General features: G+C 47.5%; 2 protein-coding genes and 1 long non-coding RNA gene across 3 annotated transcripts in view; 2 read left to right on the forward strand and 1 right to left on the reverse strand.

Annotated features, from left to right (window-relative positions):
* LOC144670421 (uncharacterized) overlaps positions 1–27,208 on the forward strand; it is a 918,626-nt gene that overhangs the window by 99,230 nt on the left and 792,188 nt on the right. The gene's annotated exons all lie outside the window — the stretch shown is intronic.
* Positions 15,401–15,852, forward strand: LOC144670367 (histone H2B type 1-M-like). The gene has a single exon (XM_078532846.1). It carries the CDS (start codon positions 15,448–15,450, stop codon positions 15,823–15,825), a length of 378 nt encoding a protein of 125 aa, XP_078388972.1. The 5' UTR covers positions 15,401–15,447; the 3' UTR covers positions 15,826–15,852.
* LOC144670210 (histone H1-like) lies at positions 23,578–24,246 on the reverse strand. The gene has a single exon (XM_078532697.1). The coding sequence runs from the start codon at positions 24,244–24,246 to the stop codon at positions 23,578–23,580; it is 669 nt and encodes a 222-aa protein (XP_078388823.1).

A 27,208-nucleotide genomic window follows, 5' to 3' on the forward strand; every position in this document is an offset into this window, starting at 1 on the left:
TGCACTGCTTCTTGAATTAGACTATCCGATGGAGGAGTGACTTTTCCAAGGGTTAGATTTCCATTTGCTGCTCCCTTTCAACTTACAGTAGACCTGGAAACAAGCAGGCACAGTTTAAAATGTCTTTCACACTTCTCACCTGGTGCCTGAAATTGATCTTTGTGTAACTGGAAACATTGTTACTGTGCGGCTATTTTCCCCACCATTCTCTGTCCAATAACAAGGGACAGTGGGAGCCGGAACTAAGCCAGGAGCCTTCACTCGGGTTTGGGGAGAGAAAGCAGCAATGATCTTCAATGGCGAGTTCTTCTCACTCTGTCCAGACACTGCTCGAGAATGGCCTCTCCCTTCCCCCCGCTCACTCCATGTTCCGGGAGCAGCTCGTGTTCCAGGGAGCCCATTAAAAACAGCCGCCGCCTCCGCCTCAGCTGCCCGGACACTCAATGCCAATCTCTGAGCATATCTGCGGACGCGGCTCCAAACCGATGCGCTGCTTTAAGCAGATGCTGTTTGTTCACTTCCCTCTGGGGCGGTGATGTCTCCGATCGCTGCTGAATTAAACCCTATTCCGCTCACTTTGCGAATGACGCTCTCGGCCATTGTTGGGGGAGGGGTTGCGCATGCGCTGTTATCCTCAATTTGACGACGTTGGGGACGGATTAAATGGCGCATGCGCAGAGCTCCGCAACAATTTAGCCGCTAAAATCAATGGGAATTTTCCCCATTTCACTCTCATCACAGAGAGAACAAAATCTCCGAACCTGTGTCGGCGCGGGGGGCAAGGGGCGTTGGGTGCGAGTGGACGTGTGGCGGTGGTACACTGGTGGGTAAAGGCCGCTTTACAACTTCTATTTTAACACAGGAGATTCCCCCAAACAGCTTGTAAAATACTGGAACCGTGTGTGTATGAGGATGGTGATGTTACTGAGGATGATTCTTGTTGTAGAATAGACTGTGTTTAGGTCTGAATATTACTGAGTGTTAACTATAACGAGAGCATATTTCAAAGCCCCGGGTTTGTGGAAACTCTTGACTGTGATGCCCGGTTCTGTAAGGATTTGTGTGGAGATCTGTGTCTCGGTTCCATTGGTAATAAACGAGTTGAAATGGGCGGTTGCAGAAACTGGAGGAGGAGCTGAAAGATCAGGGGCTGTTGTCTCTCTGTCTGTCACTCCGGCTCTCTCCTCCCTCCCGCTCTCTGTTTAATCTTCACTCTGTCTCCTCCCCTCCCTGCTCTCACTCATTCTTTTTCAGTCAGGTCGGGGCGGGCTATTTAAAAGACGAACGTGACGCAGCTCGTGTCTCATATTCTGTAGTGATCTGAGTGAAGAATCATCATGTCTGGCAGAGGGAAAGGAGGCAAAGGACTGGGTAAAGGCGGAGCAAAGCGGCACCGCAAAGTGCTTCGTGATAATATCCAGGGCATCACCAAACCAGCAATCCGCCGCCTGGCTCGCCGTGGCGGTGTCAAGCGGATCTCGGGTTTGATCTATGAGGAAACTCGCGGGGTACTGAAGGTTTTCCTGGAGAATGTGATCAGGGATGCGGTCACCTACACTGAACATGCGAAGCGCAAGACAGTCACTGCCATGGATGTGGTTTACGCTCTGAAACGCCAGGGCCGCACTCTCTATGGATTCGGCGGCTGAACAACTCGACCCTTTCTACCGAACACACAACAAAGGCTCTTTTCAGAGCCACCCACCACCTCACAGAGAGAGCAGAGACCTGGGAACCGGAGCTGGGATGGGCTGTCATCAGGAATGTTAGTGTCTGAAACAAACAAGATCTCTGAAGAAGAGTCATACAGACTAGAAGGGTTTAACTCTTTTCTCTCCACAGATGCTGTCAGGCCTACTGAGGTTTCCAGCATTTTCTGTTTATAATTCAGATTTCCAGCATCCGCAGTATTTTTCTTTCATTTTAGTGCATGATTTGTTCCGGGTTTCGGGGGGATGTACTAAGTACCTCAATTTAATCCTTATTTATTAACCTGGATGGCACATTCTCCACTGACGCTGAAAATCCTTTCCACTACACATTTTCGAAATGTTTTATTTTAGATGACACCAGCCGTTCAATGCGTCAGTGGAATTGAGGTTACAATCAGACCAGCCATGATTTCACTGAATAGGATCAGATTCGAAGGGCTAAGTGGCCTACTTATGCTCCTAAACCCAGTATTCGCACCAATGTTCGTGAAGTTATTGACAGGGTTTGGGAAACTGAACAGTTTCAGATCAATCACTCGGCGAACTGGAATTCCCGCAGTCTGAGCGGCTGCAGCCGGACTTTAGCTCTGATTGGTCACCCTCTTCTTTGTCTTAATTCTTAACCAATCGCAGATTCAGGTCGAAAATTATGATTGGTTTCCTTTTCTTCGAATTCGAAAAGCCCGCCAATTCCAGTGTTGGAAAATGCAAGATAGCCTTAAATTTCAGGCAACAATTTTTAATCTCTCACTTTATGATCTGTTATTTTGCACTCCCTGTCATATAATCTTGCCGCTATTTTAGGAACAGTCTGAATTTGTCAATCTCCTTTCAGGAACCGGGATCTGTCAGGCCGGGAACAGCGGGAGAATCGAGCCGGCCACTTTCCCCGCTCATTATCGTCATGAACAGCCCAGAATGAGGGCAATGGGAAGGGGTCTGAAGCCCCCAGCACCGGTTCCATTTTATTACCCACTCCAGACCTCTAAGCGAGCGGCTAGTTTTAGGATAAAAGCAAAAAACTGCGGATGCTGTAAATCCAAAACAAAAATAAAAATACCTGGAAAAACTTAGCAACAGCTAAGTTTTTTCAGCTGCCAGATGCAGCATCTGCGGAGAGGATCTGTTGAAGTCATACCGACTCGAAACGTTAACTGTGTTCCTCTCCGCAGATGTTGCCAGACCTGCTGAGTTTTTCCAGGTATTTTTATTTTTGTTTCGGTGAATTTTAGGGTTGGTTGTGCTGTAGGGAGCAATGGACAGTCCTTCAATTTTTGCCTGCGAAATCCAGCACTGACTTTACGCAGTTCAAACAACAGACTGGTGTTTCTGTCCGAAAATAAGCAGGTTCATCAGGATGATGCCGGGTTTAAAAATTGTCGGAAGAGGTTAAATTAACAGGAATTTCATTCGGGTTAGGAAATATTGAATTGCAGTGAAATAGTATTTTTAATTTTTAAACATTGAGGAACAAAGTCTTCTGATGTCGAGACGGTAAACGGCTGGAAATAAAGAAGGAATTTTTGAAATGGGCGATTAAAAACAGCTCGACCAATGGGGACCTGAGGTTCCAGGGATTAATTCATTGGTTAGATTTTGGCTAAAACTGCCTGGGCGCAAGGCTCCAGCCAATTACTGTTCGGGGCGGTTCCTCACAGAGTTTAAAAAGGCGGATTTTAGATCAAACTGTGTTAATAGTCCTTGTATCTCAGATTGTGGTGAATCTGTTCAGAAAATGGCCAGGACCAAGCAGACAGCGCGCAAATCGACCGGAGGGAAAGCTCCCCGCAAACAGCTGGCTACCAAAGCGGCCCGGAAGAGCGCTCCAGCAACGGGCGGAGTGAAGAAGCCTCATCGCTACAGACCCGGCACTGTGGCTCTGAGGGAGATCCGCCGCTACCAGAAATCCACCGAGCTGCTCATCCGCAAACTGCCCTTCCAGCGCCTGGTGCGAGAGATCGCTCAGGACTTCAAGACAGACCTGCGCTTCCAGAGCTCGGCCGTCATGGCCCTGCAGGAGGCCAGCGAGGCTTACCTGGTGGGGCTCTTTGAGGACACCAACCTGTGCGCCATCCACGCCAAGCGAGTCACCATCATGCCCAAAGACATCCAGCTGGCCCGCCGCATCCGCGGGGAACGCGCCTAAACCCCAGCTTCAGCACCAAGTACAACAACGGCTCTTTTAAGAGCCACTAAATCGACAAATGAAAGAGCTGTGATCTCCTGTTGACCACTCCAGCACTTACACATCGCTAAATTACCATTTACCTCCTTCCATCAGTTTATTTTTTGTTCTCTACAAACCTCTTGTGGGATTGATAATCACAGACGATGCAGTTGTAAATTGTAGCGCAAATGGCGTCTTAATTTCAGCAGTAAATTGGGACTGCGGTCACCTTAGTGCTCTAGGATACTTCCAATAAATGGCGGCGCTGATAATGTATTAAATACTGCGAGCAGACATCAATCCCCGGCAAAAACAGAATTACCTGGAAAAACTCAGCAGGTCTGGCAGCATCGGTGGAGAAGAAATCAGTTAACGTTTCGAGTCTTCATGACCCTTCATGAAGACTCGAAACGTTAACTGATTTCTTCTCCACCGATGTTGCCAGACCTGCTGAGTTTTTCCAGGTAATTCTGTTTTTGTTTTGGATTTCCAGCATCCGCAGTAGCTTTTAGCTTTTTGTTTTTATCAATCCCTGGCAAAGGGTGAGCTGCGCGTTACAAGTCAGTGCTCATGATGTCAATAAAGACAACGCCCTGAGCAACAAACGTGTATCCCTCCGGTGCACAGATATATCATCGAATCAAAGAATTTGCACAGCACGAGAGACCATTCGGCCCTTGCGTGTTTGCATCAGCTCTCCAAATGAGTGTTATGAACTAATGCTTTCTCGCCGAATCCCTGCCCATTGTATCTATTCAAATAATCATCTAATACCCTTTTGAATGCCTCTATTGAAACACCCTCTGCTACACTTCAAGGGAGAGCATTCCAGACCCGAACCACACGGGTGGAAATGTAATTTCTCTTGTGATGCGATTTGGTTGTCCTTGCGGATCATTAGAAACGCTTCACCATTACTGAAATTCGGCACGTAGCGGACAGACAATAGATCAGCCTTTCACAGACACTGTTAGTGGCTCTGAAAAGAGCCTCTGGTTTATTAGATTAAAAAATGACCGCTTCACTTGGTCTTCGAGCCCGCAGCGGCGCTGGTTTTCTTGGGCAGCAGCACGGCCTGGATATTAGGCAGCACACCGCCCTGAGCGATGGTCACCCCTCCCAGCAGCTTGTTGAGCTCCTCGTCGTTGCGGACGGCCAGCTGCAGGTGTCTGGGGATGATGCGGGTCTTCTTGTTGTCCCGGGCCGCGTTACCGGCCAGCTCGAGGATTTCAGCTGTCAGATACTCGAGCACAGCAGCCAGATAGACCGGGGCTCCGGCACCCACACGCTCAGCATAGTTGCCCTTTCTCAGGAGCCTGTGAACACGGCCCACCGGGAACTGCAGTCCAGCCCGGGAGGAGCGAGATTTGGCCTTGGAGCGAGCTTTACCGCCGGTCTTTCCTCTTCCAGACATTTCCACAATCTCACAAACACTTTCACAGAGAATGAGGAAACCCTCTCACATTTACTTCTCTTTTGCTTCGGGAGGAATGGTGCTGCGGGCATTGCTGATTGGTTACTTTGTGCTGCTTCTCATAATGTTGTTCATATCACCAATCAGATATCTACTGAACTCACCAATCCGGAGACCCCACGGAATGAGGGCGGAAAATACCGGCGCCAAATTTTGAGATTCCAACCGATTTTATTTCAAATTTTAAAAGCCCGCCAAATTTGTAAACAAAAAGCCAAAAAAGAACGGATTGAACATAGTACTAATTGGATAAAAGCAAAATACTACTGATGCTGGAAATCTAAAACAAAAACAAAAATACCTGGAAAAATTCATCTACGGAGAAGAACGCAGTTGAGGTTTCGAGTCCTAATTGGAAATGCTTACTCAGTATTTAGTATTCGAATGTTACATTCACTTCATCTCTCTCTCTCTTTCCCTGGACTACAGTTTTTTGTATATTTCAATTTCTGATTTTCTGTCTGGGTTTATGTGTATCTGAAAACAAGTCGAAAATAACGACGCAAACTTACGGAATGTATTTTTTTTATTCGACATCGAAATTACCGGCGATATATTTATAAAACAAGAAATGCATGTAATATAGAAAATCCAGTTAATAGTGAACACGGTCTGACGACAAAGTTTTACACATGTCCGTCCCTGATGGGACTATTTGACATTTTATCCTAAATTCCAGATTCGCTTTAAGAATCCGGCATCAATTCTAGATAATCTCGATCCGTCATGAAACCTTCTAAGCAGCCGGCTGAAAGTGCCATTTACATCGTTCTGCTGATAGACGGGAAATTGTAGATATTTGTGACAGCCAAAATTGAACATACTTGGAGTAAATTTGCCAGCGTCGAGACTGAAGGTTAATACACAACCGGTGCTTATAGGAAATGAACTGATCGATTATTGAGGCCAAAATGGAACCGAATTGGAACCTGAAGCATTTGCGTTCTATTCGCTCTCTCTCCAAAACCAGGGAAAGGGGCCGAATATGACGCGTCTTAAAACAATCGCTTCGTGAGCGGCAAGTCATTAATTTATGGGACATCATTTACGAAGCCCAACAATTGAACGAGTTAAATCTACGTTACCGAGAATCTGATTGAAACGTGATCAAAATAATAATTTCACAATTCGAAAAGCTTCATAGCAAAATCATAAATTATAAGTGAAGAAATCATATAGCTTTTTCAGAGAGATTGTGGGTGGCTCTTAAAAGAGACTTTGTGTTATGAATGTGTTTTTCAGTCAGTTCGGGGGTTTTACTTGGAGCTGGTGTATTTGGTCACCGCCTTTGTCCCTTCCGACACGGCGTGTTTGGCCAGTTCCCCGGGTAGCAGCAGGCGCACGGCGGTCTGGATCTCCCGGGAGCTGATGGTGCTGCGCTTGTTGTAATGGGCCAGGCGGGAAGCCTCACCCGCGATGCGCTCGAAAATATCGCTCACGAACGAGTTCATGATGCTCATGGCCTTGGAGGAGATGCCGGTGTCGGGGTGAACCTGCTTCATCACTTTGTAGATGTAGATGGCGTAACTCTCCTTCCTCGACTTTCGCCGCTTCTTGCCGACCTTTGCTACCGGTTTCTTTAAGGCTTTCTTGCCTCCCTTCTTGGGAGCTGTTTCTTTTTTTTTTGTAAAAATATACTTTATTCATAAAAAATCTTCAATCACATTCAAAACCATTTCAAAAACAACATTACAAGGGTACAATCCGGGTTAAACTTTTACAAAATGTATCACCAGGTGCATCAGTACAAACAATATTACAATCATTTACAGCCTTTCATTTTGATCTGTACAGCCCGAGGGGCTCTAAACAGTTCCCAGTCTCTCGGTGCGCTGTGGTAGAAAGGTCTTAGACAGCGACCCTTCCCCATTGCGCCTTTGCGGCAGCTGCCCCAAGCTTTAGTGCGTCCCTCAGCACGTAGTCCTGGACTTTGGATTGTGCCAGTCCGCACAATCTTGGGAGCTGTTTCTTTTTTTTTTTTTTTTTTGTAAAAATATACTTTATTCATAAAAATCTTCAATCACATTCAAAACCATTTCAAAAACAACATTACAAGGGTACAATCCAGGTTAAACTTTTACAAAATGTATCACCAGGTGCATCAGTACAAACAATATTACAGTCATTTACAGCCTTTCATTTTGATCTGTACAGCCCGAGGGGCTCTAAACAGTTCCCAGTCTCTCGGTGCGCTGTGGTAGAAAGGTCTTAGACAGCGACCCTTCCCCATTGCGCCTTTGCGGCAGCTGCCCCAAGCTTTAGTGCGTCCCTCAGCACGTAGTCCTGGACTTTGGATTGTGCCAGTCCGCAACAATCGGTCGGGGACAAATCTTTGTGCTGGAAGACCAACAAGTTTCGGGCAGACCAAAGCGCGTCTTTCACCGAATTGATGATCCTCCAGCTGCAGTTGATGTTTGTCTCGGTGTGTGTCCCTGGGAACAGCCCGTAGAGCACAGAGTCCTGTGTCACAGAACTGCTCGGGATGAACCTCGACAGCAACCACTGCATCTCTCTCCAGACTTTCTTTGCAAAGGCACAATCCACAAGGAGGTGAACAACGGTCTCTTCCCCACCACAGCCACCTCGAGGGCATCGTGCAGAGGGGGTGAGACTCCTGGCGTGTAGGAAGGATCTGACGGGGAGGGCCTTTCTCACCACCAGCCAAGCTACGTCTTGGTGCTTGTTGGAAAGTTCTGGCGATGAGGCATTCTGCCAAATGACTTTGACAGTCTGCTCGGGGAACCATCCCACAGGGTCCACCCTCTCCTTATCCCTCAGGGCCTCTAGGACGTTACGTGCTGACCACTGCCTGATGGACTTGTGGTCAAAGGTGTTTTTCTGCATAAATTTTTCCACCAGGGACAGGTGGTACGGCACGGTCCAACTACTTGGAGCGTTCCGCGGCAGCGTGGCCAGACCCATCCTTCGCAACACCGGGGACAGGTAGAACCTCAGCACGTAGTGACACTTGGTGTTTGCGTACTGAGGGTCTACGCACCGCTTGATGCAGCCGCACACAAAGGTGGCCATCAGTATGAGGGCGATGTTGGGCACGTTTTTTCCCCCTTTATCTAGAGGCTTGTACATCGCGTCCCTGCAGACACGATCCATTTTCGACCTCCAGATAAAGCGGAAGATGGCTCGAGTGATCGCCATCGCGCAGGACTGTGGAATGGGCCAGACCTGCGCCACGTACAGCAACAGCGAGAGTACCTCACACCTGATGACCAGGTTCTTACCCGCAATGGAGAGGGAGCGTCGCTCCCACATGCCCAGTTTCCTTTTCACCATAGCCACTCGCTCCTTCCAGTTTCTAACGCATGCCCCGGTCCCTCCGAACCATATCCCCAGCACCTTCAGGCCGTCAGCCCTGACAGTGAAGGGGACAAAGGATCGGTCAGCCCACTTCCCAAAGAACATGGCCTCGCTCTTCCCACGATTTACCTTGGCTCCCGAGGCCAGTTCGAACTGGTCGCAGACGTGCATCAGTCTGCGCACCGACAGCGGATCCGAGCAGAAGACGGCGACGTCGTCCATGTACAGGGAGGCTTTTACCTGAGTGCCTCCACTGCCTGGGATCGTCACTCCTCTTATGCCCGGATCCTTCCTGATGGACTCGGCAAAGGGTTCTATGCAGCACACAAAAAGGACAGGCGAGAGAGGGCAGCCCTGCCTGACTCCAGATTTAATCGGAAAGCTATCTGTTTCCCACCCATTGATTGAGACTGCGCTACTGATGTTAGTGTAGAGCAGTTGGATCCAATTTCGAATTCCCTCCCCAAACCCCATTTTGGAGAGCACATCCCCCATGTAGGTGTGCGATATTCTGTCAAAGGCCTTCTCCTGATCCAAGCTGATGAGGCAGGTATCCACACCCCTGTCCTGTACATAGGCAATCGTATCCCTGAGCAGCGCCAGGCTGTCAGAGATCTTCCTGCCTGGCACAGAGCAGGTCTGGTCAGGGTGAATCACCAATTCCAGAGCGGATTTGACCCGGTTGGCGATGACCTTGGACAGAATCTTATAGTCCACATTCAACAGTGAAATGGGTCGCCAATTTCTAATTTCCTCCCTTTCCCCCTTGTGCTTGTAGATGAGGGTGATGATGCCTTTCCTCATGGATTCTGACATGCTGCCGGCCAGGAGCATACTCTCGTACACTTCTAGCAGGTCTGGGCCGATCAAGTCCCACAGAGCCGAATACAACTCCGCCGGCAGGCCGTCGCTTCCGGGGGTTTTACTCTTCTCGAAGGACTCGAGGGCCTTAGTCAGTTCGTCAGGAGTTAGCGGTTTGTCTAGGCTCTCCCGCGTACTGTGGTCTAGGACCTCCGTGATAGAGGACAGGAAGGACTGGGAGGCCGTGCTGTCCGTGGGCTTCACGTCATACAGTCCGGCATAAAAGGATTTGCTGATCCTCAGAATGTCGGACCGTGATGACTTTACTGAGCCGTCTTCTTCCTTCAGGCTGCTGATCACAGAGCGCTCTCTGTGTACCTTTTGGAAGAAGAAACGTGAGCACGTCTCATCCTGCTCCACGGAGCGGACTCTGGAACGGAAGATGATCTTGGAGGCCTCCGAGGCAAAGTGCGAGGCTTGCTGGCCCTTCACCTCTTGGAGCTCCTCCTTGACATCCACCCCCATCGACTGCAGCCGGAGCAGATTCTGCATCTTTTCCTGGAGTCGGGACATTTCCCTCTGTTCCTTTCTAGCTTTCTGGGTGCCTTTGAGGATGAAAAACCTCTTGATGCTTCCCTTGATCACTTCCCACCAGTGTGTCAGGGACTCAAAGAGGGGTTTCACGGTTCTCCAACCTTTGTAATCCCTCTTGAGCTCCTCAATGTTCTCTGGGGTCAGCAGTTGCACATTTAGCTTCCATGCCCCCCTGCCCACCCTCAGGTCTTCCTCCAAGTGGCAGTCCGCCAGTAGGAGGCAGTGGTCAGAGAAGAACACCGGCTTGACCTCGGTGGATCTGACTGTGAATGCACGGGGGAGCTGTTTCTTCTCATCAACCATCGTCACTTTCAGACACAGAATAAAACAAACCCCTTCCGAGCGCCGATTAAATAGACAGTCTGACAGACCTATGCTAATGAGGAATGGGGAAACGATGATTCTGATTGGACATTTAAAAAAATACAACAGCCACTTACTTTTCTCTGTTTGCATTTTTAAAGTGGCCAATCAAATTTCGACTTCTCCACCAATCATTAGCCCTTTTGCGACAATCAGGAATTATATTCTAACAGGATTCTCTCTAGTCCCAGTTTCTCAGTTTGTGAAGATACACCGGGAATTGTTGTCTGGCTGTCGGTGCGAGGGGCTCTTCTCCACAGGGGGACTGCACGGAAATGCGGGATTCCTCCCAGAACTTTTGTAACTAGTGCGACTTACTCACTGGGATATTGTGTATAGGTGTGTGAGTGGTAGGGGGTTGGAGTATAGGGAATGAAATTTGTTCTTGAGGCTATGGTCCACTATAACAAACACTCACACAGTCATAAAAACAAAAAACTACTGCGGATGCTGGAAATCCAAAACAAAAAGAGAATTACCTGCAAAAACTCAGCAGGTCTGGCAGCATCGGCGGAGAAGAAAAGAGTTGACGTTTCGAGTCCTCATTACCCTTCAACAGAACAGAATCATGACCCTTCAACTCACACAGTCACACTCACGCACACACATTATTAAAGAATGAGAGTTTCAGAATGATTCCCATATTTACATTCAGGATCATTGAACTATATTCAAATAATCCCACAGTCAAACCATGTACGATATCCTGACAGTAATAGAAAGAACCATCCATTCACAGTCACACGTGTTACCAGTGACTGACAAATACAGCCAGAGTCCTACACGTAAGCTCAGTACCAGAGGCTGAGTAATACAGGATTAATTACACATATACACAGGCATAAAGACAAAAACATCCCCACACAGACACTCTACCAGAGACTAAGAGAGAGAAAATGAATTTCCAGTACCACTGAACAATTCAGGATGAGTCCCAAACGCTCAATCTGTACCAGAGCCTGATAGATACAGAAAGAATGCCTTACAAACAGGCCAAAGTTTCACAGTTACATAGTCAGACACCAATTACCAAAGACTGGCAGTTCCTTAAGGAGAAAACACTCACAGTATCACGAAGTGGTAAATACCGAGTCAATTCCACAGTCACACATCACAAAGTCCAACAGATATGGAATTAATCTCTCACATGTACAGTATCAAAGACTGACAGATGCAAATTTCACATTCAAATGTCATACTAATAGAATGGCAAATTGAGAATAAACCACATACTCACATTGAGGTTCATGAATCACAGATACAGATTGAATCACACAAACAAATCCCTTGCCAGGTGCCGACAGACGTACAATTGATCCCAGCTTTATATATAGTACCAGAGACTGACTGGTGCAGAATACACCTGAATCTCACTTCGAGCAGAATAGATGGACTGATGCATTAAACCTTCAGAAATAGGAGCTGGACTTGGCTATTTGGCCATTCGACCTACTCCATCATTCATTCAGACAGATGTTCTACCTCAACTCCACTTTGCCGCACTCTCCTTATATCCCTAGTATCCAAAATCAATTGACCTCTGTCTGGAACATACTCAATGGTTGAGCTTCCAAATCTCTCTGGGGTGGAGAATTCCAAAGAATTCAGTGAAGACATTTCTCCTCATATCTTCCCAAAATGGCCAATGCTGTGATCTGAGATGGTGACCACATGTTGTAGATTCCGGAGCCAGGAGAACCATTTTCTTAGCATCTACCCTGACAAGCCGCTTAAGAGTTTTATTTGTTTCATTTAGATCACCTGTATTCTTCTAAAATCCAGGGAATATAGACCTAGTCTCCTCAATCTCTCCTCATAAGGAATCCACTTGTCACAGAAACCAATCTAGTGAACAATTATAGCCCTCCCTCTAAAGCAAATATGCCCTTCCTTATGTAAGGAGACTAAACTGCACACAGTACTCCAGGTGTAGCCTTAATAGTGCCCTGGATAATTGGAAGATTTTTCACTCCTATAATCCAAACCTTTGGAACAAATGTGAACATAACACTTCCCTTCCTATCGGCTTGCTGTACCTGCAGTTTAACTTTCTGTAATTCATGTACAAGGACACCCAGCTCTCTCTGACTGCAAACATGTTGAAGTCTCTCACATTCAAACATGTTATTTTTTCCCCCTACCAAACTGGGCACACTCACATCACCATATTGTATTCTATCTGCAATGTTCTTGCCAACTCAGACAACCTGTCTAAATGCCTTAGCACGTTTTTTGTCTCCTCACAGATTAATTTTCCACCTAATTTTGTATCATCAACAAACTTGAATATGTTCCATTCAGTACCCAACTAAATCATCAATATATATTGTAAGTAACTGATGACCGTGTTTTATCAAGAGTAAGTTAGAGCCTGCCAATCCGAAAATGTCCTGTTTATTCCTACACTGTTTTCAGTCCACTTACTAATCCTTGATCCGTGCTAATGTATGATCCCCAATCAAAAATTCTAATTTTGTGTAATAAACTCCAGTGTGGGACCTTTGCAAATCGCTGAGCAAAATTATACACCCCCTCAGATTGCAAGGCCCTGTGTTACCAAAACAAAAGGAGAACCTTAAATACACATTAAATGACAAACAGTACCCACTTGTAAGATATTGCATGATTCCCAATATTGTACTCATACTACAGACCGAACTATGCATTACATACCACTCCCCAAACCTCAGAGTATCTACAAGCTAGATGAAGCTGATCATACACATCGGGTAATGTATCAGATTGTGTGATATACAGACATTCAGGGTTGTGTTGACAGAGATGGAATTTTAATCCAAAACTCTGACATAATAACTGATTAATACCCACAGCTATTAACTCCAGTTGAAACACATTTTATATTAAACATAAGTCAGGCTTACACTCATGCTACATAGATTAGAATTTCGCAATTGTTACAGCAGAGGGAGGCCACTCAGCCCATCATATCTGTGCCAGCTCTCTGCAACAGCAGCTCAGCTGCTCACATATTCTTCCCCGCAGGCCTGTTTAATTTTCCTTTTGTTCTTTTTCTATTTCTCTTTGTCCAATGAGCTCAACTTATCTATTCACATGCACACAATTGATTCTCTTTATGGACAGCGGTCATATCCATTCGACATCCATCCTTTCCCGAGGTTAATAGGCCCAGCTATTCTAAGCCAGTGCTGATTACTGATGAGGTTTCAACTGCAACATGGATAACTCTATATTGGGGTTCATGTATCTGCCATCCCCTTCTCCATTACCCTTTACACTTTCTGATAGCAGGTTTAGTTGCCCTGAGCTGAGTCTGATACCCATCCCAAAATTCTCCTACTGAAGTATAACTGCTTTCATTGGATTTGCCTCAGCAAATGAGGAAGGATCTACCGTGGTTTGTTTGGTTTTAAACACCACTTTTCAAATTCATTCTCCCAGTGAGAAGCCTGATCTACTGAGGATGTAAATCAGAAATTCAGACTTGTATTCTACCTGATTTCCAGGCATTGAAATTAATTTCGATCCAGATTCCTGTTTTGCACGACCCAGTGGGGAATCTCCTCACTCACAACACAAGGTGAGATAATTACAGGTCTAAAGAGCAGTTGACAAGTCTGACTTTTTACACATTTATGTGTATAAAGATTGCTAAATATTTTAAAAAAAGATTGTCAATCTGATATGAAAATGTGAACTTAACGCTGAAGTGGAGAAATTTTCAGGTAGACCCAATTCTGCAAACATCTAGAGAGTTAGTAATCACTGGTCCCAGAGATGTAGAGATACAGAATGAATCTGACATTCACACAGTACCACAGACCAAGAAACACAGAAAAATCTTACAGCCAAAAACTGATAGGGACAAAATGAATCCTTCATTCCTGCAAAGCATCAGGCACTGAGTTAGAAAATGGCTTCAACGCTTACACAGGGTACCAGAGTCCATCAGAAACAAAATGATTTGCAAGCTTCCATAAAGTACCACTGATTGAGAGAGAATTGATCCCACTCATACCTGTACTATCCACTGAGGCAAATTCTACATTGTCAGTCTTTGGTGCCGAATGTGACAGTGGGGTTACTTCTGTCAAAAATTGCAAGAGATGGACCTATTGAGAATGAATTACACACTCTGAATCAGTACCAGAGACTGACCGATACAGACTGAATTTCACACTCCCATTCAGCAAAGGATGTTGACAGGTACAGAGTTAATCTCACATTCACACACAGTATCAGATATTGACAGTGAATGAGAAGTTCAGACTCAGAGATAGTACCACAGGCTGAAAGACATAGAATCAATACAACTCTGACCTACAATGACAGGGACTGACAAATAAAGAATCTCATTCACATACAGTTACAGAGATTGACATGTACAGAATAAATCCAATACTTTTCGTGGCCGAGAGAAACACATGCTGATTTAATTCCGCACTGTCTTATAGTCCCAAGGAGACAATCATTTCACTTACATGCACCAATAACGGACAGATGCACAATGAGCCTCAGGATATCAAGTGAATCCAACACTGAGACATGGTCCCATCAAGTCACAGACACAGAAGAAATCCAGCCCTCGCACACTGTACCACGGCCTTCCAAACAGTGAAGGAACCCCACTCTCACACACAGAATCAGGGAGTGAATAAATCCCACAATCACAGACTTTACCAAAGCCTCACAATTCCTGAGGGAACCCCACATTACCGTACAGTCCCTCGCACCGACTGCCAGGCGACATTTCCTGGTGTATCTTTACACACTGAGAAATTCCGCCTGGAGAGGGTCTTTGTAAAAAGTATTTCCTGATTGCAGTAAGGAGGCCTATGATTGGTGGAGAAAGCTAAATATGATTGGTCGATTTCTCTATCCAATCAAATAAATCACAAATTAAGAACTTGTTTTCTTTCAAAAATGTCCAATAAGAATTGTTGTTTTCTCATTCCTCATTAGCATATATCTGTCAGACTGTCTATTTAATGAGCGGACGGAAGGGGTTTGGTTTATTTCTGTGGCTGAAATTGAGATTGAAGATGGTTGAAGAGAAGAAGAAACCAGTTGCTAAGAAGGGCGCCAAGAAAGCGGTGAATAAACCGTCAGGAAAGGGCGGCAAGAAGCGGCGAAAGTCGAGGAAGGAGAGTTACTCCATCTACATCTACAAAGTGATGAAGCAGGTTCATCCCGACACCGGCATCTCCTCTAAGGCCATGAGCATCATGAACTCGTTCGTGAGTGATATTTTCGAGCGCATCGCGGGTGAGGCTTCCCGCCTGGCCCATTACAACAAGCGCAGCACCATCAGCTCCCGGGAGATCCAGACCGCCGTGCGCCTGCTGCTGCCCGGGGAACTGGCCAAGCACGCCGTGTCGGAAGGGACAAAGGCGGTGACCAAGTACACCAGCTCCAAGTAAAACCCCCGAACGGACTGAAAAACACATTCACAACACAAAGGCTCTTTTAAGAGCCACTCACAATCTCTACTAAGGAGCTGCACCTGACATCTTCCTACTGGATTATTATAATATAAAATAACTTCCACTGCTGTTAGTGTCTCCTGTCCTGTAACCCAGACACTAACCCTTTAATTAGCTCATCGGCCTTCGCTTTGTGCTGAAAGCGGTTATTCTGTTATCACAGCCTTTAAGTGACCTCATTAGCTGCTGTTTTCAACTTTAATTGTCCCTTCCCCCAATTCCTGAAACAGTTACTGAGTCATTTTATTAATTTTCCGCAGGGTAACAGCCAGAGTGGGATTATTACAGAGCGGAATAAGAACAGTCTGAGGACTCGATCAGCTCCCTCTTTACAGCGAAGGGTGTTCGATTCAGAGTGAAGTCTGAACGGAATGTTTCACTCCTGGGAAAGCGGTGACCCGGGATTGATTCCCTCCCGGGACAGTTAGAAAGCGACAGGAGAATGAACCACATTTAAACAAAATGTTAAAACCCGCGCCTGCGATTGGTGATGACACGAGCTGAATAAAACCAAATAAAGAGAAGGGATTTGAAATCTCAGACCAAAGACGACATTTACTTTAATCCGCTTCTTTCCCGCACTGAAATTGGCGGGCTTTTTAAAATGGACATTTTTTTCTGGTTCTGACGGTTATTGGTAAATCCCGCCCCCTTCTGCATCCACTGATCTGATTGGTAAAGAATATAGGCAAATAAGTGGATTGAACAGAGACCAATCAGACGAGTTTTCAGTTTATAAGAACAGTAAACGCTGGAGAAATTGTTCATTTTTTGCTGAATTGTTTGTGAGGTTGTGGAAATGTCTGGAAGAGGAAAGACCGGCGGTAAAGTTCGCTCCAAGGCCAAGTCTCGCTCCTCCAGGGCTGGACTGCAGTTCCCGGTGGGCCGTGTTCACAGGCTCCTGAGAAAGGGCAACTATGCTGAGCGTGTGGGTGCCGGAGCCCCGGTCTATCTGGCTGCTGTGCTCGAGTATCTGACGGCTGAAATCCTCGAGCTGGCCGGTAACGCGGCCCGGGACAACAAGAAGACCCGCATCATCCCCAGACACCTGCAGCTGGCCGTCCGCAACGACGAGGAGCTCAACAAGCTGCTGGGAGGGGTGACCATCGCTCAGGGCGGTGTGCTGCCTAATATCCAGGCCGTGCTGCTGCCCAAGAAAACCAGCGCCGCTGTGGCCTCGAAGACCAAGTGAAGCGTCCATTCTTTAATCTAATGACCCAAAGGCTCTTTTCAGAGCCACTCACAGAGTCTGTGAAAGGGTGACCTATTGTCTGTCCGCGGCCGGACCAAATTTGTAAGTGATTCTGGACCAATAATGGGGAAGGAAGAACTCCCACAACGTTTGAGAAGTATTTAGTTGACCCCTCGCAACGACATAACTAAAAGTACTACGGGCTAAGTGCTGGAGAATAGAATTAGAATAGATAGGTGCTTGATGATCGGCACGGTTACGATGGGCCTGTGTATGTGCTGTATAACGCTATGACCTTTCTAGTGCAACAACATCCTTCCTATACGGGCAGATGAGATTTTCCCAGGCTGCGGTGGAAGGCAAGGGAGGAGATTGCAGGGACCCTGTTATTAATTTTCAAATCTTCTCTGACCACAGGAGAGGTGAAAGGACTGGAGGACAGCTAATGGTTTCCATTATTCAAAAAGGGGGCTAGGGATAAACCAGAGAACTATAGGCCAGTCAGTCTTAACATCAGTAGTAGGGAAACTTATGAAAAAGATTCTGAGGGACACAATTAATTTCCACTTGGAGAGGCAAGGATTAATCAAGGATAGTCAGTCCGGCACGGACACGAGCGGCCTGTTTCTTTGCTGTATAACTGACTAAAAACAACCATCAAAAATATCTGCGCACTGGAGGGCTACTCCTGGGCATTCGCTTCATGTTCATAGTGTTACCATATAATAACAATGAGTATTGACTTACAAACCGTACCTCACCCTGTGCCGCAATTCGTTGGAAAAAAATCCGTGGCCTAAAATATTCGCAGACATAACCTGAGCTGCAATTGATAACTGCATCATCTGTATTCTCTCAATTCTACAACCGCTATGTCGACAAGACAAATAAACCGGTGCAAGGGAGAATAAATTGTATCGTCGAGATGTTTAAGTGCTGGAGGGGTTAACAGGAGATCGCAGCTCTTTCATTTGTCGATTTAGTGGCTCTTAAAAGAGCCTTTGTTGTACTTGGTGCTGAAGCCGGGTTTTAGGCGCGTTCCCCGCGGATGCGGCGGGCCAGCTGGATGTCTTTGGGCATGATGGTGACTCGCTTGGCGTGGATGGCGCACAGGTTGGTGTCCTCAAAGAGCCCCACCAGGTAAGCCTCGCTGGCCTCCTGCAGGGCCATGACGGCCGAGCTCTGGAAGCGCAGGTCTGTCTTGAAGTCCTGAGCGATCTCTCGCACCAGGCGCTGGAAGGGCAGTTTGCGGATGAGCAGCTCGGTGGATTTCTGGTAGCGGCGGATCTCCCTCAGAGCCACAGTGCCGGGTCTGTAGCGATGAGGCTTCTTCACTCCGCCCGTTGCTGGAGCGCTCTTCCGGGCCGCTTTGGTAGCCAACTGTTTGCGAGGAGCTTTCCCTCCGGTCGATTTGCGCGCTGTCTGCTTGGTCCTGGCCATTTTCTGAAGATATTCAACACAGTCTGAGATGCGAGAACTATTAATACAATCTGCTCTACAATCCGCCTTTTTAAACTCTGTGAGGAACCGCCCCGAACAGTAATTGGCTGCAGCCTTACGCCCAGGCAGTTATATCAAAAATCTAACCAATGAATTAATCCCTGGCAACTCAGGTCCCCATTGGTCGAGTTGTTTTTAATTGCCCATTTCAAAAATTCCGCCTTTTTGGCAGCCGTTTACCGTCTCGACAATAGACTTCGTTCTTCCCTTTTTTGAAAATTAAAAATACCATTTTTCACTATCACTCACTATTTCCTAACCCCAATTTAATTCCAGTTCATGTAACCTGACCCGGCAATTTTTAAACCCGGCATCATCCTGGTGAATCTGCTCATTTTTGGACAGAAACACCAGTCTGTTATTTGAACTGTGTAAAGTCAGTGCTGAATTTCCGAGGCAAAAATTGAAGGACTGTCCATTGCTCCCTACAACAACCAACCCTCGAAATCGCCGCTCACTTCGAGGAATCGGTAATAAAATAGAAACGGTGCTGGGGGCATCAGACCCCTTCCCATTGCCCTCATTCTGGGCTGTTCATGCAGATGAAGAGCGGCTCGAATCTCCCGCTGTTCCCAGTCTGAGTCTACACGAACATACGTGCGAATATTGGGATTAGGAGCAGGAGGAGGCCACTCAGCCCATCGAGCCGGCTCCGCCTGATCCTGATATGATTGTAACCTCAACTTCACTGACGGATTGAACGGCTGGTGTCAGAGGAACCGCCAGATCCTGTCGTTACTACCTGACTAATTATTCATTTAAAACAAAACCTATCGAAAATATGAGGCAGTGGAGAGGCTTTTCAGTGTCAGTGCAAAATGGGCCATCCGGGTAAATAAACCATTAAAAAGATTCTCAGTACATTCCCGTCCAGAACAAATCAGGCACTAACATTCCAGATCAAAGCGCATCCCAGCTCCTGTTCCCAGGTTTCTGCTCTCTCTGTGAGGCGGTGGGTGGCTCTTAAAAGAGCCTTTGTTGTTGTGTTTGGTAGAGAGAGTCGAGTTGTTCAGCCGCCGAATCCATAGAGAGTGTGGCCCTGGCGTTTCAGAGCGTACACCACATCCATGGAAGTGACCGTCTTGCGCTTGGCGTGTTCAGTGTAGGTGACCGCATCCCTGATCACATTCTCCAGGAAAACCTTCAGCACCCCGCGAGTCTCCTCATAGATCAAACCCGAGATCCGCTTGACACCGCCACGGCGAGCCAGGCGGCGGATTGCTGGTTTGGTGATGCCCTGGATATTATCACGAAGCACTTTGCAGTGCCGCTTTGCTCCACCTTTACCCAGTCCTTTGCCTCCTTTCCCTCTGCCAGACTTTTTTTTTTTTTTTTTGTAAAAATATACTTTATTCATAAATTATCTTCAATCACATTCAAAACCATTTCAAAAACAACATTACAAGGGTACAATCCAGGTTAGACTTTTACAAAATGTATCACCAGGTGCATCAGTACAAACAATATTACAGTCATTTACAGCCTTTCATTTTGATCTGTACAGCCCGAGGGGCTCTAAACAGTTCCCAGTCTCTCGGTGCGCTGTGGTAGAAAGGTCTTAGACAGCGACCCTTCCCCATTGCGCCTTTGCGGCAGCTGCCCCAAGCTTTAGTGCGTCCCTCAGCACGTAGTCCTGGACTTTGGATTGTGCCAGTCCGCAACAATCGGTCGGGGACAACTCTTTGTGCTGGAAGACCAACAAGTTTCGGGCAGACCAAAGCGCGTCTTTCACCGAGTTGATGATCCTCCAGCTGCAGTTGATGATTGTCTCGGTGTGTGTCCCTGGGAACAGCCCGTAGAGCACAGAGTCCTGTGTCACAGAACTGCTCGGGATGAACCTCGACAGCAACCACTGCATCTCTCTCCAGACTGTCTTTGCAAAGGCACAATCCACAAGGAGGTGAACAACGGTCTCTTCCCCACCACAGCCACCTCGAGGGCAACGTGCAGAGGGGGTGAGACTCCTGGCGTGTAGGAAGGATCTGACGGGGAGGGCCTTTCTCACCACCAGCCAAGCTACGTCTTGGTGCTTGTTGGAAAGTTCTGGCGATGAGGCATTCTGCCAAATGACTTTGACAGTCTGCTCGGGGAACCATCCCACAGGGTCCAACCTCTCCTTTTCCCTCAGGGCCTCTAGGACGTTACGTGCTGACCACTGCCTGATGGACTTGTGGTCAAAGGTGTTTTTCTGCATAAATTTTTCCACCAGGGACAGGTGGTACGGCACGGTCCAACTACTTGGAGCGTTCCGCGGCAGCGTGGCCAGACCCATCCTTCGCAACACCGGGGACAGGTAGAACCTCAGCACGTAGTGACACTTGGTGTTTGGGTACTGAGGGTCTACGCACCGCTTGATGCAGCCACACACAAAGGTGGCCATCAGTATGAGGGCGATGTTGGGCACGTTTTTTCCCCCTTTATCTAGAGGCTTGTACATCGCGTCCCTGCGGACACGATCCATTTTCGACCTCCAGATAAGGCAGAAGATGGCTCGAGTGATCGCCATCGCGCAGGAGTCTGGAATGGGCCAGACCTGCGCCACGTACAGCAACAGCGAGAGTACCTCACACCTGATGACCAGGTTCTTTCCCGCAATGGAGAGGGAGCGTCGCTCCCACATGCCCAGTTTCCTTTTCACCATAGCCACTCGCTCCTTCCAGTTTCTAACGCATGCCCCGGTCCCTCCGAACCATATCCCCAGCACCTTCAGGCCGTCAGCCCTGACAGTGAAGGGGACAAAGGATCGGTCAGCCCAGTTCCCAAAGAACATGGCCTCGCTCTTCCCACGATTTACCTTGGCTCCCGAGGCCAGTTCGAACTGGTCGCAGATGTGCATCAGTCTGCGCACCGACAGCGGATCCGAGCAGAAGACGGCGACGTCGTCCATGTACAGGGAGGCTTTTACCTGAGTGCCTCCACTGCCTGGGATCGTCACTCCTCTTATGCCCGGATCCTTCCTGATGGACTCGGCAAAGGGTTCTATGTAATACACGAAAAGGACAGGCGAGAGAGGACAGCCCTGCCTGACTCCAGATTTCATCGGAAAGCTATCTGTTTCCCACCCATTGATTGAGACTGCGCTACTGATGTTAGTGTAGAGCAGTTGGATCCAATTTCGAATTCCCTCCCCAAACCCCATTTTGGAGAGCACATCCCCCATGTAGGTGTGCGATATTCTGTCAAAGGCCTTCTCCTGATCCAAGCTGATGAGGCAGGTATCCACACCCCTGTCCTGTACATAGACAATCGTATCCCTGAGCAGCGCCAGGCTGTCAGAGATCTTCCTGCCTGGCACAGAGCAGGTCTGGTCAGGGTGAATCACCAATTCCAGAGCGGATTTGACCCGGTTGGCGATGACCTTGGACAGAATCTTATAGTCCACATTCAACAGTCAAATGGGTCGCCAATTTCTAATTTCCTCCCTTTCCCCCTTGTGCTTGTAGATGAGGGTGATGATGCCTTTCCTCATGGATTCTGACATACTACCGGCCAGGAGCATACTCTCGTACACTCCTAGCAGGTCTGGGCCGATCAAGTCCCACAGAGCCCAATACAACTCCGCCGGCAAGCCGTCGCTTCCGGGGGTTTTACTCTTCTCGAAGGACTCGAGGGCCTTAGTCAGTTCATCAGGAGTTAGCGGTTTGTCCAGGCTCTCCCGCGTACTGTCATCTAAGACCTCCGTGATAGAGGACAGGAAGGACTGGGAGGCCGTGCTGTCCGTGGGCTTCACGTCATACAATCCGGCATAAAAGGATTTGCTGATCCTCAGAATGTCGGACCGTGATGACTTTACTGAGCCGTCTTCTTCCTTCAGGCTGCTGATCACAGAGCGCTCTCTGTGTACCTTTTGGAAGAAGAAACGTGAGCACGTCTCATCCTGCTCCACGGAGCGGACTCTGGAACGGAAGATGATCCTGGAGGCCTCCGAGGCAAAGTGCGAGGCTTGCTGGCCCTTCACCTCTTGGAGCTCCTCCTTGACATCGACCCCCATCGACTGCAGCCGGAGCAGGTTCTGCATCTTTTTCTGGAGTCGGGACATTTCCCTCTGTTCCTTTCTAGCTTTCTGGGTGCCTTTGAGGATGAAAAACCTCTTGATGCTTCCCTTAATCGCTTCCCACCAGTGTGTCAGGGACTCAAAGAGGGGTTTCACGGTTCTCCAACCTATGTGATTCTTCACTCAGATCGCTGCTGAATATGAGAGATGAGCTGTTTCGTTTCCTCCTTTATAGAGCCCGCCCCGACCTGACTGAGAAAGGAGCATAGAGTGAGAGGCGGGACGGGGAGGAGACTAAATGACAGACAGAACAGAGGAATGTCTATGATAATCCAGCTCCATCCCCTGCCTGTCGAAACGACATTTTATTTAATTGTCGACAATGGAAGTTAACACAGCGCTCGGCACAAAACTTATCGATTGGAGCTTCATGTTCAACGGTTCTAGAAACCCGCAGCTTTTAATTGCAGACCTTTACAAATAAAATTCTGTAATATTCCAGCCCAAGTACATACACTATACCCCGTCAAATCCGCCTGTTTCCACTTCACTCCCAGCTTCTGTTCTATCCCCACACACCTCCCCTCCAGGCGGGTTGAGCAGTTTACCGACACCTCACTCAAGCTGAATTAGACAAACTCATGTGTTGGGCTTTGAGTTGTAACGCGGGGTTACTCCGCCCGGGTAACTGTCTTACACACTCTCACCTTGAATCTGTGAAAAGGGAACGAGCAGAAACTGACAGAGCAGCTGAACAAATCCCCAGTTACAATGGGGCACGGACACCGCTCTGTTTTATTGCAGATTGGGGGAGGGGCTGGGTATAGTGCATGTCAGTGAGATACCGGCAATTTTCAATTGAATATAAATCACTTCAGTGTGAAACCTGCTCCCAGCGCCGGGACAGGGACATTTGATTCGGGGATCAGCTCTTTCCTGAGAGACGTGGGCGGCTCTGAGAAGAGCCTTTGTGTTCAGAGGTTTACAATTTGCTCGGCTGGTTTCATTTCTTTCCTGGCGCAGCTTTCTTAGCCTTTGCTGCTTTCACTTTGGGCTTGGCCTTCGATTTATCCACTTTTTTTAAAGCCTTTCCGCCCGTCACCTTCTTGGCGGGAGATTTTTTCTTCAGCGCTGCTTTCTTCACCGCCTTTTTTGGAGTTGCCGCCTTCTTGCTGCTTGTTTTCTTGACTGTTGCTTTCTTCGTTGGGGATTTCTTGGCTGTTACTTTCTTGGCAGGAGATTTCTTAGCTGCTGGTTTTTTTGTTTTCACCTTCTTGGCCGCTGATTTCTTTACTAAAGATTTCTTGGCTGTTGGTTTCTTCTCCTTCTTTCCCACTTTCCCCTGGGATTCCTTCTTAGGGATTTTGAAGGAGCCGGAGGCGCCCTGTCCCTTTACCTGCACCAGGGAGCCGCTCTCCACCTTCCTCCTGATACTGAGCCTGATCTGGGAGCCGAGCTTCCCCACATCGACACCGCTGCCAGACAAAGCTTTCTTTATCGCGGCCAGGGACATCCCCTTGCGATCGCTGCAACCCGCCACAATCTTGAGGATCTGTTCGCCTAACTTGGGACCGGCTGCCTTCGATCGGGAAGCCGCCTTCTTCTTCTTGGGAGGTTTGACTTGAGCGGCAGTGGCTGGAGGAGCCGTTTCGGCGGCTGCAGTATCAGTCATATCCGAGACTGTGTGGAAAATCTCTCTGACAGTCAGAACTGGATCAGAAATGAAACTAGTGGTGGCGGCTCAGAGCAACTTAAACACAGAGAGCGGACGGGGCAGAGACAACCTGCTGTCAGCTCCCGGCTCCTCCAGCCTCTCTGTGTTTCTCTCTCCTCATAAACTCCCCAATTCCACTTCAAATTGGACATTTCAGATTCCCACACTCGCTTCCTTCTGTTAACAAAATCCGAATCTTTGTTGTCGAGAATGTTCCATCCGAATTAAAGGCAGAAATTTCGATTTAAACCTGTTTCTTTGCTGCTTTGATCGCGCCCTCTCAGCCGAGCGCTGACTTCTTCTCTGTGTTTCCACTGAAATCTTGAAATTAACGAAAACGTTGCCTTAAATTCTCTCTTCAGGGCTGAGCAGGGGAGCAGCGCGATTCTATGACAGGGAAATCTTGTGATTTTACACAAGAATGACTCGGAAATCTGGCGCTGAGGCCGGACACACAAACACAGTGACATTATTCTAACCCGCCCGCCCCTTTAACACACTTTCGCTGATACAATGTTCACATCTACACATTGACAGGACAAACTGTGTCTCAGATTTACAGCTCCCAGGACAGGCTTTCCTCTCCTCTCGGCCTGTGCTGTGGATTCTCGGGGATTAGTTGTAGTTTCCCAGCTCAGTAACTGTTAAACCCTCTGAGACCGGAGCTGCTCACAGTGTCTGTTCCCCAGATTCAGGAGACTGCAGCCAATCACAGCTGTGCCTGGGTTAACCCGTAACTGGTTTAAATTATTACCTTGTTCACAGGCATATTTACTTCTGATCATTGGAGGGGGCATCGAATGAAGCTTTGTGGGTAGAGTTTAGGAATAAAAAATGGGCAACCACATTATTAGGTGTTTATTATAGACCCCCAGATTGTTAGCGGGAATTTGAGGAGCCGAATTGTGCACAATTTGTGGAGGTGGGTAAAAACAATAAAAATAAGGGGATTATATAAGGTGATTTCAACTTTGCCAAAACTAATTGGGATAGACATCGTGTTAAGGGTTTGGATGGAGTGGATTTCTTGAAATGTGTACAGGAGAACTTTTTAGGTCAATATGTAGAGGGTCCAACAAGGGACGGTGCATGCTGGACCTAATTCTGGGGAATGAAGCTGGACAGGTGGCTGAGGTGGTGGTGGGCGAGTATTTTAGTGATAGCGACCACAACATGGTACAGTTTAAGTTTGTTATGGACAAAGAAATCGACAAGTTGCAAAAATATGTTTTGGATTGGGGAGAGTCGATTTTAGTAAAATAAGGCAGGATCTGGCCAAGGTAGACTGGGAACAGTTACTTGTGGGAAAATCTACAGAGGAACAGTGGGGGGTGTTCATAAAGGAAATGTTCCCTCTAGGGTAATAGGAAGGAGTAACAAGCCCAGAGAACCATGGATGACCAGAGATATTCAGGTTAAGATGAGAAGGAAAATAGGGGCTTTTAGCAGGTACAAGGGAAGCAAATCAGCAGAGGCATTAGTGGAGTACAGACAGTGCGGGGTGGAGCTTAAGAAAGCAATTTGAACAGCAAAGAGGGGATATAAGAAAGCTCTGGCTGGTAAAAGTAGGGAAAATCCAAAGATATTCAATAAGTATATCATTGGGAAGAGGATAATCAGGGAAAGAGTAGGACCCATAAGCGACCAATCTATGGGTGGAGCCAGAGGACATCGCTAGAGTGTTGAATGAATACTTCACATCCGTCTTCACCCAAGAGATTGAGGATGAAGGTATCGAACTTGGGGAGAGAGACTGCGATGTTCTTAAGCAAATTGATATAGGGATTGACAAGGTATTGGAGCTGTTGGCAGGCTTAAAATTGGACAAATCTCCAGGTCCCGATGATTTGTGTCCCAGACTGCTAAGGGAGGCAAGGGAGGAGATCGCAGGGGCTCTGACCCAAATTTTTAATTCCTGAAAATTGTGAGGTGATACAAAGTGAAGTTGTAATTTGACAAGGAAGTGTTCAATGAGCGACATGGCACTAGGAAGTTCTGAGGAACAAAGGGACCTTGGCGTGTGTGTCCATAAATCTCTGAAGGCAGAGGGGCATGTTAGTGGGGTGGTGAAAAAGGCATATGGAACACTTGCCTTTATCAATCGAGGCATAGATTATATAAGTAGGGAGGTCATGTTGAAGTGGTATAGAACCTTCGTGAGGCCGCAGCTGGAGTACTGTGTGCAGTTCTGGTGGCCACATTATAGGAAGGATGTGATTGCACTGGAGGGGTTGCAGAGGAGATTCACCACGATGTTTTTTGGGTTGAAACATTTAAGTTATGAAGAGAGGTTGGATAGACTTGGTTGTTTTCGTTGGAGCAGGGAAGACTGGGTGGCGACCTGATCGAGGTGTACAAGATTATCAGGGGCATGGACTGGGTGGATAGCGAGCAGCTGTTCCCCTTAGCTGAAGGGTCAGTCACAAGGGAGCATAAGCTCAAGGTGAGGGGCAGGAGGTTTAGGGGGGATGTGAGGAAAATCTTTTTTTACCCAGAGGGTGGTGACGGTCTGGAATGCACTGCCTGGGAGGGCAGTGGAGGCGGGTTACCTCACATCCTTTAAAAGTACCTGGATGAGCACTTGGCACGTCATAACATTCAAGGATATTGGCCAAGTGCTGGTAAATGGGATTAGGTAGGTAGGTCAGGTGTTTCTCACGTGTCGGTGCAGACTCTATGGGCCGAAGGGTTTCTTCTGCACTGTGATTCTGTGATTTGAAGATAGACTGTGCGCACTCAGCCACTAAACAACAGCATCGCACCTTCATGTGGAGTTCAAGAGAGAGGGGGTGGAGGGATAGACAGAGGCAGAGTCAGTGAGGGCGGTGAGACACAGACAGTTGCAGAAATCCTTGTAAATTCTGGTGTTATCCAGAAAGATTCTCATGGAGAGGCAGAAGCTGCAGTCTCAGATCTTAAT

This window comes from Cetorhinus maximus, chromosome 31 (assembly GCF_964194155.1).
Source record: "Cetorhinus maximus chromosome 31, sCetMax3.hap1.1, whole genome shotgun sequence".
Classification (NCBI taxonomy): domain Eukaryota; kingdom Metazoa; phylum Chordata; class Chondrichthyes; order Lamniformes; family Cetorhinidae; genus Cetorhinus; species Cetorhinus maximus.

Bases quoted from the DNA above. Each gene is read 5' to 3' on its own strand.
- LOC144670367 (XM_078532846.1), top strand. From the start codon at position 15,448: ATGGTTGAAGAGAAGAAGAAACCAGTTGCTAAGAAGGGCGCCAAGAAA.
- LOC144670210 (XM_078532697.1), bottom strand. From the start codon at position 24,246: ATGACTGATACTGCAGCCGCCGAAACGGCTCCTCCAGCCACTGCCGCT.